We start from the raw sequence: 18,922 nt of genomic DNA, 5'->3' as shown, positions 1-18,922 counted from the left end.
GGGATTCAACCCTACGATTGCGGAATATAAGAAATAGTAGGAGAAAAAGGACACGGCAAGAAACAATAACAAACGCACAAGACACCCAAGTTTATGTGGTTCGGAGTCCCTTGCTCCTACGTCCAAAGCCGCACAGATCAATACTTCACTATATAATCAAAAAAAGTTACAGAGATTCAAGAGAAGAGAACAAACTCTCTTTCTTACAGCAAAATAATCTCTCTCAAGACGAGCAACGCGTCGTCTTCCTGATGCACACAAAGGATCTCCTTTTGGAAACTTCTCGTTGATGAGTTCTAGGGTTTGTCAAGGTTGCCACACACCTCTCGTGTCCCACAAGAAGTCTATATATACCTTCCAATCTCTTACTTTGATTAGGACTTCAAAAACTTTGGCTTGAACCCGGTTCATAACTCAGCCTCGCGTGAAAATCGTGCTCGAGTCGACTCCCGCAATTCTGCGAGTCGACTCGGCCACAGTCCACAGAAAAAGCCTCTCTGTCTGCCTGTGGGAGTCGACTCCTGGAGTTCTCGAGTCGACTCCAACACTGGGGAGTCGACTCCTATGGATCTGGAGTCGACTCCAAGACTGTGCCAAGTCTGCCTGCGTGCCAGAGTCGACTCCAAGTCTGCTGGAGTCGACTCCGAACCTTGCTGAAATTTTTTTTTTCTTTGCTGATTCAACTCTGAATCTTTTCGAACTCTTTCCGGCTTGTCTTCCCTTGATCCTCCACCACCATAGTGCACATCGGGGTCTTGAAAAAAAAAAAAAGGGAATGGATCAGGCTCCACAACCCAACATGTTTAGCCCATTTTGACATTGATAACTTTGATTTAGACAAAGCCATAGAAGAAGTCAATGTCCTGCTCGACAATCCGTCTCCCACGAATTCTCATCCTTGGCGAACCCGATATGAACCTCTTCCTACCCTTTCTAGTACGCCACAGTGCCCCTCCATCGAGTCCCCTCCCAAACTTGAGTTAAAGCCACTTCCGGTAATACTTAAGTATGCTTTTCTAGGACTAGAAGACACCCTACCTGTAATCATTGCGGCTGACCTGTCGGACAAACAGGAAAGTCGACTTTTGAGCGTGCTAGGAGAACATAAACATGCATTTGGATGGTCCGTATCCGATCTGAAAGGGATTGACCCATCTATTTGCATGCATCGCATTCACCTAGAAGATGATGCGAAACCTACCCATGAAATGCAACGGAGACTCAATCCAAACATGAAAAAGGTAGTCAAAAAGGAAGTAGTAAAGTTGCTAGATGCCGGAATCATTTATCCTATCTCTGATAGCAACTGGGTGAGTCCGACTCAAGTAGTACCAAAGAAGTCGGGCATTACTGTGGTTGAAAATACAGGAGAGTTGATGCCCACACGCACGACCACTAGCTGGCGTGTTTGCATTGACTATAGAAAGTTAAACTCCATGACTAGGAAGGACCATTTTCCTTTGCCCTTTATTGACCAAATATTGGAAAGGTTAGCCGGTCAGGGTTTCTACTGTTTCTTAGATGGTTATTCTGGATATAACCAAGTGGCCGTGCATCCCGATGATCAAGAGAAAACCACTTTCACATGTCCATTTGGGACATTTGCGTATAGAAGAATGCCATTTGGACTCTGCAATGCACCCGCGACATTTCAACGATGCATGATGGCAATTTTTTCTGTCATGGTAGAAAAATTTCTGGAGGTGTTCATGGACGATTTTTCAGTTTTTGGCCCCTCATTCGATGATTGTCTCAATAATTTAGTACTGGTTCTAAAAAGATGTAAGGAGACCAATCTAGTGCTAAGTTGGGAAAAGAGCCATTTCATGGTTCAAGAGGGTATAGTCTTGGGACACATTGTGTCAAAAAGGGGTATTGAGGTAGATAAAGCAAAAGTTGATCTAATTTCTAATCTTCCTCCATCCAAATCTGTGAAACAAATCCGTTCTTTCCTCGGCCATGCTGGTTTTTACCGTCGCTTCATTAAAGACTTCAGCAAAATCTCTAGGCCCTTGTGCAATCTCCTTGCCAAGGATACACCCTTTGTCTTTGATGAAGCATGTAAAGAGGCCTTTGAAAAACTCCGATCTAAGTTGTCTACGGCACATGTCATACAACCTCCCAATTGGACCCTTCCATTTGAACTTATGTGTGACGCTTCTGACTATGCCATTGGAGCAGTTTTAGGGCAACGACTAGAGAAGTTACCTTATGTCATCTACTACGCTAGTAAGACACTCTCAGATGCGCAATTGAACTACACCACTACTGAGAAAGAATTACTAGCTGTAGTGTTTGCCTTGGACAAGTTTCGATCCTATCTCTTAGGATCCAAGGTTATTGTATTCACTGATCATTCTGCTCTTCGGTACCTCCTTTCAAAGAAGGACACCAAGCCTCGTCTAATTCGATGGATCCTGTTGTTACAGGAATTTAATCTAGAAATTCGTGATAAGAAAGGCACCACAAATGTTGTAGCAGACCATTTGTCTCGAATCCTTCTCGAGCCTTCTCATAGCACTTCCCCACTTCATGACTCTTTTCCAGATGAACAATTGTTTGAGGTACAACAAGTAAAAACACCATGGTTTGCCAACATAGTGAACTATCTTGCCATAGGACGAATTCCCAATCATTGGTCCAAGCAGGATAAGGATCGATTCTTTTCGCAAGTTAAGTTCTACTTTTGGGATGACCCCGATCTGTTTAAGTATTGTCCCAATCAAGTAATTCGTCGATGTGTGCCTGAATGTGAATTTCAGAGTATTCTTGATTTTTGTCATACCCAAGCCTGCGGGGGACATTTTGGAGGTAGAAAAACAGCAGCTAAAGTCTTACAAAGTGGATTTTATTGGCCCTCATTGTTCAAAGATGCTCACAATTTTTGCCAAACTTGTGAGCGATGCCAGCAAATAGGTACAATCACCCGTAGAGATATGATGCCACTTAACCCCATTTTAATTATAGAAATTTTCGATGTCTGGGGTATTGACTTCATGGGCCCCTTCCCGCGTTCTTTTGGTTTTGAATACATTCTTGTCGGGGTAGACTATGTCTCGAAGTGGGTAGAAGCAGTTGCTACTAGAACTAATGATCATAAGGTTGTGATTAAGTTTTTACAAACAAATATATTTAGTCGCTTTGGCACACCCCGAGCTATCATTAGTGATGGGGGATCACATTTCTGCAACCGATCTTTTGAAGCTTTGGTTCGTAAATACTCAATCACCCGTAAAGTTGCCACCCCGTACCATCCCCAAACAAGTGGACAAGTTGAAGTTTTCAATAGGGAGATAAAACACATCTTAGAGAAAACAATACGCCCTGATAGGAAAGATTGGTCTCAAAGATTAACGATTCTCTCTGGGCTTATCGTACTGCCTATAAGACTCCTATTGGCATGTCTCCTTATCGACAGATTTTTGGAAAAGCTTGCCACTTACCCGTAGAACTCGAACATAGAGCTTTTTGGGCCATTAAAAAGTTTAACTTTGATATGACAGCAGCTGGTTCTAACCGGAAACTTCAACTGAACGAGCTTGAAGAGTTACGCAATGAGGCATATGAAAATGCCAAAGTATACAAGACAAGGACTAAGGCTTTTCATGACAAATCCATTAACCGTAAGTCTTTCGAGCCTAATCAAAAGGTTTGGCTATTCAATTCTAAATTGCGTCTCTTTCCTGGTAAACTTTGCTCTAGGTGGGATGATCCCTTTTTAGTTAGAAAGGTTTTTCCTCATGGTGCAGTAGAAATTCAAGACATCAATGATGGTCGTATCCTGAACATCAATGGTCAAAGATTGAAACCTTACATAGAATGTGTTGCAGATGGACAGTTGATTGAATTCCTTGATTTGATGGATCCTATTTATCAGGATAATTAAGGATGCACTGCGTCTGGCTGAAGACGTTAAACTTAGCGCTTGTTGGGAGGCAACCCAATTTTCATAGATTATTTTTGCACATTTATTTATCGCATTTTTCAGGAGTCTTCATATTACTGATGCAATTAAGGTAAAATGCTTCTATCCTCCATATGCATCATATTTTCGTCCAAAATAAAAATAATAAAAATAAAAAAAAATAATAATAATATGATATTATTAAAAAAACATTGAGGACAATGTCTGGTCTAGGTTGGGGGGTATAGAAGATTCGATTTTTTTTTTTTACGAAATTTTTCGCATTTTCGCATTATTGAATAAGTTTTTCAAAAAAAAAACCTAATTTCTATGCCTTAGTGCTACAATGATAAATGCACAAAGTATATAAAAACTAACAAGCCCAATGATTAGTCAGAAGTAAGACAATTTGAGTTCTTTTCATTAAAAGTTCTTTTAGTGAGTTGTAAGATAATTTTTACTTTGGAATTTCACAACACACATGGCCTGCACTTCTAAGGGTTAGGTTCAACATTATGTTGTTATGTCTGGTAGCAACCTTGAGTCCTGATGAATCATTCCTATCTAATTCACTATTATCCCATATTTATATAAAAAAGAGAAAAAAAAAGAAAAAGAAAAGTGAATTTAGTCAGGTACATCGAAAAGGGCTACCTATTGTCAAAGGTCAGCGGGCTTGTGATGATGAACCCGAGCATAGGTCCGTAGGGGAGTCTTGATGCCCAACACCTTATGCCATCTGGCATGGGAGTTGTTGACTGAATGATCGCTACATGGAGGAATCATTACAAGAGTAAAAGTGCATAATTTATTTATAAATATAAAATAAATAAAAGAAAAAGAAAAAAAAACAGAGAAAGAGAAAATAATATTTGATCTTGAAAAAGACGATAGTGTGAAAGCCGTCGTTGTAAAAATTCGAGTAAACTGGAATATTACAGATAAAGCCCATGAGGTATTAACGTAAAAATCCACAATTTTCGAAATCCTGCAAGATAGGATGATTTTGAATCAGTGAATAGGTCTTATCTGACCAATTCTTGGAAACTACTAGCTTTATCAGTATTTTGAAGGATCTAAAGCCTTAGCTTGTGTATGGTCCAGATTTCATCGAGCACCCATGTATAAAAAGTCTTACAACTCCCTAACGGAAACTTAATGACCTCAACTTGAATTGCATACTAACCTAGAATTTGGGCTGACTTAGTAATTAAAACTTTGTGTTCTTATTGTCACTTATGCATTTGAAATTAGATTTTATAAAACAATAAACTCTTTAGGTAGAGACAACAGTTTGTGGGTATCTGAGCTGGAAACCCTCACGAGACAAAACTCGTCCACTAGGGCCACCTAGGGGTTTAAAGCCTTATTGCATACGGTAAATGCAATCGCGATTCCTGCGAAAGTGAGTTAGTTTTTACTTTGCTTGAGGACTAGCAAAATGTACGTTGGGGGGTATAATAAGTGCTAAATAATGTACAAATTAATATCTTATTCATAGCACTTATCATTATTTTAATTCACATATGTTGTAAATTCAACAAAAAAATGTATTACCTTCACCAGTGCATTTTAATGAATTATCAAAGGTAATTCAAGTTTGATTTGATTATTTATTGATACATGCAGGTCAAGTCAAGCTCAATTAGGTAACACTTAAACGGACACTACATCATTTCACAATTTTACATTCTCCTGAGTCGACTCTAAGAACTCTTCTCCAAAATCCAGTGCTTTCCAAGTTCACCTAAATTTCTTCCCACTCATTCCAATTCTCCTGTTTTAACATTAAAAATAATACAATCCCTTCAATCAATTGTCTCTCAGATCTCAAAGCATACCATCTTAGTTGCACGGATCCCAAAGCCTCATCCCATCTCAGCCATTTATCTTGCATCCACGTCATCCAACCCATTGTTTTTTTCCCATGCGTTGGAACAGATTCGAAATCCTCTCAACGTTCTCACCATCCCCTGCAGTCAAGGATCAAGCCGACTTCATCCCATTTCGATCCTAGCTCCCATTCTTCCACGTCCACCAGCGAGGGATTCTTCCCAGCCAAAGGAAATCAAACATCGAACCGAGCCATATCTAAGCACCTTCATTCCGTTTTACTCCCAGCGTCTGCATATCCATGGGATAAACTCAAATCCCAGCTTCTCTTTCGGTTTGATCCTATGAAATCACTAATGTCTTAGCTCATCTTCCCACGCGTCCGGCTTCATGCGTCTTCTCCTTTGATCCGAACCACAGCAGTCCACAAATCAGGCCAAGCTTCATCCCAACGGCAAAGGGTTCATCCTTATCTACATTCGAAACAGAGGAGGGGAGTCGCAGCCTATAAAAGGCCCCAGGGTGAACAGAGGAGGATTCATTGACGACCGGGAGAAGAAGAGCTCGGGTTCACTGAGAGGAGTTCTCACGAGAAGAAGAGGAAAGGAGAGATAATACTTTTGGGTATTATGGGAATAACTCCCCATGGAAAGAAAAAAATATATAAGGGAGGGAGTTTGATTTTTATTCAGTTCGTGTTGAGATTAGTCTGAGAGGGAAGACGAAGAAGGGAGGAACCCAGTTATGATGAAGGCCTTCTGCGTCGTTGCTGCTACCTCCCATATTATGGAAGGCTGATTTCCTCTCTAGGGCTGGATGCAGCCCTAACAAAGGGACACGGGTTTTATATTTTATTTTATATTCTTGGAGTTGTATGAACTTATTATTTTTAATGAATATCTTCTTTTATTTCATGTTTAATTTCTGTGATTTTAAATGTGAAGTTTATACAACTGTTCTTCATGATCACTAAGTAAATATAAGATAGTCCATGCTTAGGGAAGATGCGATGTGCTGCCACCTTAGATTAGGGTAGACATTTCATGCCAACTGAAGATGGATTATGCCCAAAGTACTTTTGTGAATTTTTATTTAAATGTTTATTAGGCTTGTAGCTAATTTGCATGTTAATCCAAGAACGAAATAAAATATAAATAACCCTTGTTCCGATGTTAGTGGTGACTTCCTTGCCCTAGGTTCTCTAAACTGATATCCTTTTAATTGCATTTTTTTTTATTAAATTTTTTAGTTTAATCTTCTTCACAAACTCTTCCTTTTAAATATTTTTATTTTTAAGAAAAATAACTGTACCCCAATCCCTGTGGATCGATACACGTAATCACTATCCTACCAGATACGTGCTATTGCGTGGTATTTAAAGTTGACTATCAGACATCAGCCATCAAAAGTTATCTCTGCAAGAGAGCTAGCACCCCGGGGAGATAGAGAGCTTGGATCAGTTCCTGCTTCGTGTGGATACCCGTAGAGGCCAGGCACTTAAACAACTTCAAGCGAACCTTCATCCAAAACCACGATCATCAATTTGCGGTGATCATCTACCTGCACAAGGTGAAGATCTGATCTTCTAATATTTTTTAAAAGTTTTTAATCCTTATCTATTCACGAATGGTTTTAAACAACGTTCATGCGATGAACGGTTGATCCCGCGCATGCCTCTTCCGCTGCATCTGAAATTTTTAAATTTTTCTGTGGCATGGGCGGGGTTTCTAACATGTGATCCATTTTGATGACTGATTATGAATGATAAATTGTGTATTTTGATTGACTATTAATAGTTGCATTTTAGTTGATTTGATCCGTGATTTGTAATTGAGTTTTAAATCTTATTCAAAAGATTTTGTCTCTTGAACAGTCTGAGGAGACGATTCATGTAAATGAGGAGTCGACTCATGTAGTAAGGGACGACTCTTTAAGTTAAAAGAGTCGACCCCCAACTCACAAGAGACGACTCTTAAGTTAAAAGAGTCGACTCTTAGTTCATAGGAGATGACTCATGAGTTGGATGAGTCGACTAAAGAGAAAACTATTCGAAACATATTTTAAAAGGCTTTCTTTCTCTCTCTGAAATGTTGAACCCGAAATGTTTCATACCTCTTAGAGCGTCTTTTTGTCTTCAAACTCTTCTTCAAACAAAAACCTCCAAAAACCCTAGAAAACCTTTCAGAGATTCTGATTGATCTTCCAATGGTGAGAATCAAGCAAGTTACATCCGGACCAAAGAGGAAGAATGTCACTCCACAAACTGAGAGAAGAACAAAGGCTCGAGCAGAGAATCCACAAAGGCAAGTAACACCACCGCCTCAACTCGTTACGACTCCTCTGTCACCTCCGTCCTCAGTGTCGAAACAAGGACCTCTCTCCATAAGAAATGTATCGACAGAAAGGATAGTGGATTTTGAATTTCTGGAGAAAGAAAAATTCCCCTTAGGGCAAAATCTAAAGGATATGGGTTGGGAATATTTATGTTCACTGAATGTGCCAACCTACCCAGACTTGGTACAAGAGTTCTACATCAATGCCAGATATGGAGAAGGACAGATCTCGTCCAAGATAAAAGAAATCCCTATCTTAATTACTGAAGAAATCCTTAGAGATACCCTTCGGATTCCAAATGATGGAGAAAATAGAGATCACCTAGAAAATAGGAATGAAGGGATTAGTACCATCTCTGAATAGAGAAGTCACAGAAGATTGGACTGAGATCAGTGCCAATCAACTAAATGCAGAGATGCATCTATTGCATCACATGATCAACAAAATGTTCTTTCCGAAGACAGAAAAATTTGATCATATTTCAGAAAGGGATATACTAGTAATGCACCATATCATACAAAGACTCCCACTGAACCTACCCTGCTTGATTCTTAGATACATGGAAGCTCAAGGACAGAGAAAAGGAGCTTCACTTCCTTATGGTATGGTCTTAACTCAAGTCCTCTATTACTTCAATGTAAATCTAGAAGGGAAAACCAAGAAGGAACTACTATCTTCTGATGTTTACAATGACAAATCATTGAAGAGGATGGGATTTATCAAATCTGAGGAAAAATGGACTCATAAAGGGAAGGGAATTCAAGATGAAAGTGGTCAAGACACTCCTACACCACACAAAGGCAAAAGAATTCCTACACAAGCACCTCCAACAGAACCTTCAGTCAGGCAGCCTCCACCTATTCAAAGGCTATCAGATCCTCCACTCAGACTTGAGAATTGACAGTTAAAGTTCGTTAGAGATAACATCATAAATGCAATGTTCAACTCTGGAGTCTGTTGGAATTCAGTAATTGATCTTATTGATTTGGTAAAAGAAGTAAAATCTGAACTGCAAGGATTGAGAAAACTAGCAGCTAATTAGCAGAGAAAAATTACTGAGATTGAAAAACAGTTGAAAGAATAAGAAAATACCGTTCAAGGCTCTATTCAAGAATTGAAAGAAAAACACACTCAGCTCAATTGCTCCATCACTGCACTAAACAGTAAAATTGACAAGCTGATGGAAGAACCAAAGGAAAATCAGTCTAGACCTTCATTTTCAAAACCTTGAACCTAGACTGACCTTAGACTGAACCTAACCAGAGCTTAGACTGAAACCCATGTTTTCAAAACATAACCTTGTACTAAGCTGAGTTTCATGATTTTTTTTGGCACACTTGTATGCTGTTTGATACAAATTGATCTCAATTGTAATCTTTTTGATTTATCAAGTATACTTTATTTATCAATTGTAATGAATGCTTACCCTTCTTGAAATGCAGTGAATGTCTTTATTGGTTTGTATGCTGCTCTGATACATATTGAATCAATCATTAATCCTTAATATTGGTATCAGAAATTATTGTTAATTTTCTTCCTTTTGTTGATTACAAAAGGGGGAAGAAATATTTGAAAAAGAATTCTAAACTGAGAGATAAGAAATGTGAAAAGAATTCTGAATACAAATTGGGAAAAATATATGAAAAAGAATTTTAAACTGAGAGATAAGAAAATTAAAGAATTCAGAATACAGAATTCAGAAGAAATATATAAAAAATAATTCTAATCTGAGATATAAAAAATATGAAAAGAATTCAGAATACCAATCTCTACATTAAGATAATATATAGGGGAAGATTTAAATTATGATGGTAAACAAAACTTAAGAAAAGATGAAGAATAAGAACTCTGCATAATTCAAATATTTATAACTGATAGGGGGAGACTTTTCTCCTTAATTTGGTGAAATTATGCATATATCTCTGAATGTCATATTTGCTCTAAAATTCATTATAAAATTTTGATAATTGCTGTGAAATTTATTGCAAAATTCTTGTTAACTCAATGGTTTTGTCATCATCAAAAAGGGGAAGATTGTCAATCCTAAAGGATGAATTTTGATGATTACAAAACACTTGAGATGATGTTGTATACTAATGACATTGGCTTAATTGTGAAGTTTTATAAGTCAAAAAAAATCAGAAGATTTGAAGCACTGCAAAATCTAAAGTTCTTCGCAAATATCTCATTAGACATGTTGTAAAAGAAACTGATCTTAATCTAGTCCAAAGAGATCAGAGATGAAGTCCAAAGTTTTCTGTTTGAAAGACTTGAGTCAACTCCTAAGCAAAAAGGACAAGTTTAAGTTGATTCTGATAAGTTTTATTCAAGGAACACAGTCAATGAGTCGACCCTCGCAAAACATGAGTCGATCCTTGTGTAGTTTAAAGTAAACAGAAAGTTCTTACCGCCTGAAAGAAGCTTGAAGAGTCGACCCTTGTTCAAAATGAATCGACCCTCGAAATTGAAGAGTCGACCCTTGCTCAGTCTCAGCACCGGCCAAAAAACCAAAGCGTGAGCCGACCCTTGTTTTTAAAGAGGCAACTCCTGATGAAGATGAGCCGACCCTTAAGGATAAAGAGTCGACCCTTTGCAAATACCACAGCATAAGCCTTCTAGACATTTTGAAGTGCTGATCCAGAATGAACATGAGTCGACCCTTGGGATATATGAGTTGACCCTTGTACTGCTGGAACCACAACGGAAAGCTATGAACGATTTTTGTCTTCTTCTGTAACAGAAAAAGATTCTCATTAGAACAGAAAGAAAGGAATTCAAATTCTGCCGAAAAATTTGTCTATAAATACGAGGAAACCTCAGAATGGAAACAACAAGGAAAAGAAAAAGGATTCTATTGAAAACAAAAAGTTTTCACTGAGAAAAAAGAGAAGAAAAAGCTTAACAATTCATCATCCTCACCAGCATTGTAATCTGAAACTTTCTTTTGTGAGGAGATCAGTCGAAGTTTCTCACTGCATCGTGAAGAGCTGCTGTTCGGACATTGGAACATCCTTCCACAGCCAACTTCTTCATCGGCTTCAGCTTTTACTTTCATTGATTTATTCTTTATATGCTCTGACGTTTTAAGTTTTCTAGTTACAACATTCTTTTAGTTGGTTTAATTGCTGCTATGACAGTTTCATTGATTTGAAACTTGTAAAGGCTCTTCCAAGCCTTGATTGGAAGTTGCTGAATCGGGAATATTCAGCAAGGAAAAAGTTTCTGGTTGGTTTATCTGAAAACCAACTGAGTTGTTTGTGAGCCCAGAAAAACAAACGGTGTAAAGTTTTTGGTTGGTTTGTCTGAAAACCAGCTGGGTTGTTTGTGATCCCGAAAAATAAAAGATTTTCGATTGGTTGCCTGAAAAAACCAATTGGGTTTTGATTGTGAGCCCGAAAAACAATCAGGCTATAATCTGCTGGGTTATAGTGAAATCTCAAGCTAGGCTTGAGGAGTGGACGTAGGTGCTGGGAGTGCACCGAACCACTATAAACCTTGGTGTTTGTGATTGTGGTTCTTCTCTTCCTTTCCTCTGCATATTCCTGACTGCTTTCCTAACTTTATTCGCTATCGAATTTGTGCAATCTTATTTCCGCTGCTGAAACTATAAGATAACAGTAACTCATACTCTCCATACGTTTTAACTTTAATTATTTTTAAAGAGATTCAATTCACCCCCCCCCCCCTCTCCTATCTTTAAAGGAGTAAAAGAAAGTCTTTAAAAAAACTCTAAAAGAACTTTCAAAGCTTTGAATTTTATATATGCTCTAATATATATCATAAATTGCACGAAATTCATATTTTGGTATAAGTGCCCCAATGCTTTTATATCATGAAAGAACTTTGAAGTCATTAAGAATTAATGATTCAACATGATCTTATATTTTTCGAGTATATAAGTTTTGATCTTTATCTACTCTTATACTATACTCTGAAAATTAATTAGATTGCTCTCATGTTGCTATATATTTAATATATTAAAAAAAATAAAATGAAAAAGCTTTCATATGTTATTAAAGATCTTTCAAAAAAAAAGGGTTGGATTTTTATTCGTGCTTTCATTGAATATCATTCTTGATACTCCTTAAAATAACTTAAAAAAAGATTTCATCTACACTTGATTTGAAAACTATCCTTGGAATCTATATTTAGAGATCTTTTCTCACTCGTATCTCAAATATCTCATTCTTAAAGCCAAACTTTTCATCCTTGATGAAATCTCATCATAATTTCGAAACTATCTTAATTAGCTCTAAACTATACTTACTATCTTTTCCTGATATTATTGCTTTGAGTTACGTAATTCATATTCTTACAATAATTTGACATGCATTGAATAAAATATTGCCCTGTGCTTAATGTTTCATTATTTTGAAATCTTTTTGATGTTATCAAAAAGGGAAAGAAATATCTGAGTATATGCTCATAATGCTTTATATTTTGAATTGCATATAAATCAGCTTAGTTTGAAATATGTTGATTATGTTAAAACTGATTAACTCTAAAGCATTATCATGAAGTATGTTCTCAATATGTCTCCTAGATTTTGTATTTGTTTTGACTAGTGTTTACTCTCTGTTATTGTCTGTATTTCTTCTCTGAAATATTGTACCTTTGGTTTGGATGAAATACTATGTTTTCTCTTGAGTTATGATCTTTGTGATGTTCATTACCATGCTATCCCTTTCATTTATTCATTTATTCTTTTTGATAATAACAAAGGGGGGAGAAAATATAAAAGATAAACTAGAAACAAATTCTGTAAAAAAGATAATTCTATAAGAAAGACTGTATAGTGAAGAAAATATAATAGGAGAGAAAATATAAAAGGTATATATTGCATACTTAAGGGGGAGACATGTATTATATACTTAAGGAGGAGATATGTGACAAAATGAAAATCTAAATTCTAACACATAATCATAGAGATTTTTCTTGCCTCAATACATGACTTGAAACTCTTGCTTTAAGGGGGAGCAAAGCTGAAATTCATTTGGCATTCTATTTGGATAAAATAAGAAAAGCTTTTGGTTCATTAATACATTCTCTAAATTGGACTATTTTGAAACTTTTGCACCAAAAGCATTTTCTATACATTAAACCTTACTTCTCATATGAATATCAATTTGCTTATATTCAATGTTTTGTAATCATCAAAAAGGGGAAGATTGAGGATTCAAGTATGATTTTGATGTTTACAAAGCCATTGAGGTCATATGGGAGTACTAATACTTTCAATTCAATTGATCTAATACATAAATGTTTAAGGAAGAAAGATATGATACATTCTTGATATGCTCTACATATACAATTAAAACAACTCTCAAGAACTCATCTAAAGACAAATTTATTGGAAGAATTTGAGGAAAAACCTAAATTTTAGTTTGATAGACTTAAGAGTCAAGTTCCCTTAGTTAAAGTGAATTCTGTCTTTTTCATATTTAAAGAGATGAAAATTCTTTGTGCCAAGCATCCTAAATTAATTGCAATGTCTTTTATTTGTTTTATGTGCAAATCTAGTGAAAATGCTTTTATGAAAATGCTTTTTAAGTTCAATGAATCCGGTTGATGCTTTCTTGTTAAATGCTATTCTCTAGCAGCCCTTTATGGAAGAGCTGAGTCAATAGCACCGGAGCCAAGGGATGCAGATGAAACTTTAGGCCTTTTCATCGAAGAACTTGGCAATGGCGTGCCCGTACCTCTTGGAGAGTTTGATGCGGAAAATCAGAATTAAAGTCGACCCCAGAAAATTTGGAGTCGATCCTGGCACAATTTTGCACAACTGACACACTATTGAACATTTGGCACAGAGTTGGAGGCGACCCCAGAAGAGTTGGAGCCAACCCCAAGAAAGTTGGAACCGATCCCAGCCTGAAAAGTCAAAAAAACTACTTTCTGGATTTTCTGAGAGGGTCGACCCCAGCCAAGCTCGAGTGACCCCACTGGAGCTCGAGTCGACCCCAGTAATACTCGAGCCGACCCCAGCCTGTGGAACAGTAACTCGGGTCAACCCCAGCACGACTGACAGCATAACGATTAGTTCTGTAAAAGTACTTTTTAAAGCTCCAATGGCTAGAAACAGCTAGTTTTTCCATTCCAACGGCTAGAAAGTGATCTTTGGAAGTTGGAAATGTATTTAAGAGCCACTATTCATCAAGGGAAGATATCTTGGTGAGAATTTAAGTGTGCATTCAAGGAAAAGGGCAAATCCAAAAGAGTTCCATTATTGCTTCAGTTCAAACTCAAAAAGAAGTGTGTTGAGCAGAAATACAAGTGCCTTCAAGAGCTCAACAACCCATTAAAGTATGAAGCAATCTCAACAAAGAAGAGAAGAGCATCTTCAAAGCGATAATTATTTTCTTATCTTTTCTTTTAGTGCATTTTTGTCTTATTTGCTCATTTAGGAGATTTACACTTTATTCTCCTATTTCTTTGTAAGATTTGTTGGTGAACCCGTAAAACCAACGGTGTAGGTTTGTTGGTAAGCCCGTAAAACCAACGTTTAGGTTTAATTGGTGAGCCCGTAAAATCAATTGTATAATTTTTGGATTGTAAGCCCGGTAAAACAATCCAACTATAATCCGAGGGGTTGTAGTGAATTCCTAAGGGGACGCTTGGGGAGTAAACGTAGGTGCCTTGGGATGCACCAAACCACCATACATGCTTGTGTTTGTATTGTGTTTATTTTGTGCCTCTTGCTTACTCTCTTTATTATATTGTGTAGTTGCTCTAACTTAATTTCTAAAAAATGATTTAATTGTACTTAACTAGAGCTTAATCTCTCTTACTTCCACCGCACTTATATAATTCATATGGGCCAAATTGTATACTCACTTAAGAATTAACTTGAGGCCATAAAATTTAGCAGTGGCCGCCCACCACGGACCCCCTCTCCGGACCCCGAATCGACCGGCCTTGGATCAGCCGCCGTCCCGCCAAGTTTCTCCGACCTATTTTCCGACATCAGGCTCACTCGATTACCACCCGTTCGGGAGAAGTCCTCAACGGGAGCACGACTTTCAAGGCAATCTCACCAGGAGCCGCATCCCAGATTGCCATTCCTTCGCTTGGCACGTAAGCCTTTTAGGTGGGGCTGGGGCCATCATCCGTTGGGAGTAACGACAATGTCCAAGGACGAACGAGGAGTGACCATCTTTTCAAATACGTCTTCACGTACATGTATGCTGATGTAAATTTGCGATCGACCCAGTGAGTCATATAAAATGCCGACTTAGGGGCGGCGTCTGGTTGCCGAAGTGAGAGGACCGGTCCATCCAGATGTGACCACGTTTCTTTGTCTCTGCCTGGTTTGGTCCCATTGCCTGAGGAAAATTAGGCAAACGTCGATTTCTCCCTTTGGAAGCGAAAAAAACGACGCCATCTCTTCGGCTCCTCGGAAGAGTTGCGGTCTCATACGACGTCCCCACCCTGTCGAATTGATAACCATATCAACTTCAAAGGCGAAACTACAATGTTATCAAGCATGGGCCGTTCACATTACCTTGTTAAATTTCCACGTACGCCACGCCCCGGACGAACAGTATTCAGTTCTTTCGAGTTTCTAGGAACCATTGACGAAACTGTGTAGCAAAATAAAAAGGCTAGCTGTTTTCGAAGGTTTTCAAATGAAAGTTTTTGTTTGAAACGAAGTTTAGAAGTCGTTTGGTTTTTGAGTATAGAAGATTGGAAATAATGAATGAAGTTAAATGATAAAGAGAGGAAAACATCAGCTCTGATTTCAATTAAGATGGAAATTTACTTATTGAAAATTCAAGATCTTAAGTTTTTATGAGAGTCCATTGCACAAATTAGTTATTTTAAAATCATGATATAAAATTTCACAATAATTCAAAAGAATTAGATCATGTGAAAATGGTAAAAAGAAATATCCTCCCATCTCATTCTCATTGTACGATGATCCACAAAGTCCTATATATTGCAGGAATGATCAATTGTTTTTGCTTAAAAATAATGGTTCCAGTCTTCGCATTAATAGTTGATTATTTTCGGTTAAACTTGTGCATTTTTAGGAGAGTGGCCCCATAGTTTTTTTTTATTATTCTTTTTTAAGGGGATCTAGAAGAAGATAGCGACGGGTCTCGGTCCTCACACGAAGATGACTAAACTTACAGGTCAAATGGGAATAGAGCTAGTCAAGTCTTCCGGTTCCCTTATCAAGACATCTCACTGCTTCCTCCTTCCTATCCCTCTCTATATGACAAGCATGAGCTCCTTCCCATTCCTTCAACTAATCAGGCGAAACTAGTCAAGTCTCTCCCACTCCTTCTACACCATGGCATCGCAACCCCACCCCTCCCCCTTCCTGATCTCCCGCCTCCTCCTCCTCCTCGCCCTCGCTGCCACCTCCCATGCCGGAAGCATCGCCGTCTACTGGGGCCAGTACACCGACGAGGGCACCCTCGCCGACACCTGCTCCACTGGCCTCTACTCCTACGTCAACATCGCCTTCCTCAACGACTTCGGCAACAACCAAACCCCTTCCCTCAACCTCGCCGGCCACTGCAACCCCGCTGCCGGTACCTGCACCAGCCTCACCTCCGACATCCAGTCCTGCCAGTCCAAGGGCGTTAAGGTCCTCCTCTCCCTCGGCGGCGCCACCGGAAGCTACTCCCTCAGCTCCGCCGCGGACGCCCAGAACGTCGCCAGCTACCTCTGGGACAAATTCCTCGGCGGCAGCTCCTCCTCTCGCCCCCTCGGCGCCGCCGTCCTCGACGGCATCGACTTCGACATCGAGCAAGGAAGTGCAGACAACTACGACGTTCTCGCGAAGGCTCTGTCGCAGTTCAGCAGCCAGGGGAAGAAGGTCTACCTCTCGGCGGCCCCGCAGTGCCCCTACCCCGACAAGCACCTTAACACGGCGCTGCAGACCGGGCTTTTCGACTACGTCTGGATTCAGTTTTACAATAACAAAGGGTGCGATTACTCGTCGGGGAATATCAACAATTTGAGCATTTCGTGGAGCCAGTGGACGTCTGGCGTGACGGCGACGAATATATTCTTGGGGGTGCCGGCGTCGACCGCTGCAGCCGGGAGTGGGTATATTCCGCCAAACGTGCTCACTTCGCAGGTGCTGCCGGTCGTTAAGACCTCGTCTAAGTATGGGGGAATTATGGTGTGGAACAGGTACTTTGATGAGATGAGCAACTACAGCGCCACCGTGAAGAGCAGCGTCTGAATTTTGCTATGGTTATATATTTTAGAGGGTCAGAGGCAGAGAATTAGTTTTGATGATGTTTAGTTAAATAATGGTCTGCTACTATATGTTAACAGACCCCTGCTGTATGCTTTCTTCCTCAACTTGCAATAAAAACCGGGTGGCGTCTTTTTTCCTCTCTTAGCCTCAAATAAAAAATAAAAAGCCATACATGTTTGAATGAATTTGATCGGATTATACTCCTTTTTTTTATTTTAGGAAAAACGATACCTACTTTCTAAGAATGGCAAAGACAGCGGAAAAACAAGCATATGTGGATAGATTTGTTGCAATTGTGCATGTTGGAGTTTTAATTAAAAAATTATTTTTTTATTATCTAAATTTTAGTTATTTTAAATACTTTAAAATATCTTTTTGTGAGACGTCTCTTTTAGGAGTGTTGTGACTAACCTTGGTTTCCGAAAAGATACAGTATTTTTGAAATATTATATATCTTTAGAACCATCGCGTCTTTTCGGTTTTCTGATCTCTCTCTTTCTTACTGGTACTCTGTCTCCCAAGAGCTTATTTTAAAAAAGAGAGTTTTTGCACCCTTCAACTTTCTACTTCCCATCTTCTTTTATTTTTTAGGTATTTAAAGGAGTCGGTCGGATCAAGCCTTTATGGCGATCGTGCTTGTTAGAGGATGATCGAACTGAGTTGGGTTGTTATATCTTGGGGATGAGATTGTCATAGACTTGCACGTAGAGGACAAATTATATTTTTAGGGTAGTGTATATCACATATCTCGATCCAGACAGAGGTTTTTTTTTTTTATATTCTGATTTTATTCTACACACTTTTCCAACATTAGACAAGCTACTATTGCACACAACCCCATCACTTCTTTCCTAAAATTCTTGCCTGACCTTCTTTACAGTTGCACCAAGAAAACTTTGGTCCAGTAAAGCTTAATATCAAATAAAGTTTGTTTTGGCAGAGAGTCTGAGAGATAGTGCTACGATTTTAATCTTGCTCTTTTTAAAAGAGAAATTCAACGTAGGATACCCCAAGTATAGGGTGTAGCAAAGTAATATTCTCGGTGAGTCCGATATCGAATCCACATGGATTTGACAGTGATCAAAAACTAAAGGCTAAATAATATTAGAATTGACAAGGATATAACTAAGGCATCAGGATTCAGCCTAGCACTTCATCATGCTTTTCTTAAAATCACATATTATCTCAGTTAGATATGAGTAAAGACCTAACCAGAAGTGAAGCGGTGAAAATACCAATTAATCGTTAATAAAATAGATTTAGTTTTATGGGCAGCATTACAGTAATTCTATTTTAAACTACAGGGATTTCTAAGCATCTGTTATACCCGAAGAAAATAACAAATCAAAGAAAATATATAAGTTTGAAATAATTCTTATAAATCTACTGCACCATAAATCAAATCAAAAACATTAAAAACCCATTGATGATTAAAGAAAATACATGAAGAAAATGCTAGGCTTTTCCCTAGCCTTAGCTAAAAGAGATTTAGCTACTCATATGAGATGGAAGTATTTTTGTAAAAGGGATTAGCAAAGAAAAAGAATAAAACATAAACTCTTTCTCCCTTTTTATTTAGAAACAGAGCACTCTGTTTCTTTTCTTTTCCGCGCTCCCCATCTCCACCGGATGGCTTC

General features: G+C 38.4%; 1 protein-coding gene across 1 annotated transcript; it reads left to right on the top strand.

Moving 5' to 3' along the window:
- Positions 1–16,257: 16,257 nt before the first annotated feature.
- On the top strand, positions 16,258–17,422 carry LOC103713499 (acidic endochitinase-like). Its single transcript, XM_008800454.6, has one exon. It carries the CDS (start codon positions 16,365–16,367, stop codon positions 17,265–17,267), a length of 903 nt encoding a protein of 300 aa, XP_008798676.3. The 5' UTR covers positions 16,258–16,364; the 3' UTR covers positions 17,268–17,422.
- The last annotated feature ends 1,500 nt before the right edge of the window (positions 17,423–18,922 follow it).

Source organism: Phoenix dactylifera, chromosome 1 (genome assembly GCF_051530095.1).
Source record: "Phoenix dactylifera cultivar Ajwa chromosome 1, Ajwa_hap1_PhDact_Kaust_v1.1, whole genome shotgun sequence".
NCBI lineage: Eukaryota > Viridiplantae > Streptophyta > Magnoliopsida > Arecales > Arecaceae > Phoenix > Phoenix dactylifera.
The sequence above is the reverse complement of the archived record's forward strand: the minus strand, read 5'-3'. Positions and strand labels throughout refer to the sequence as shown.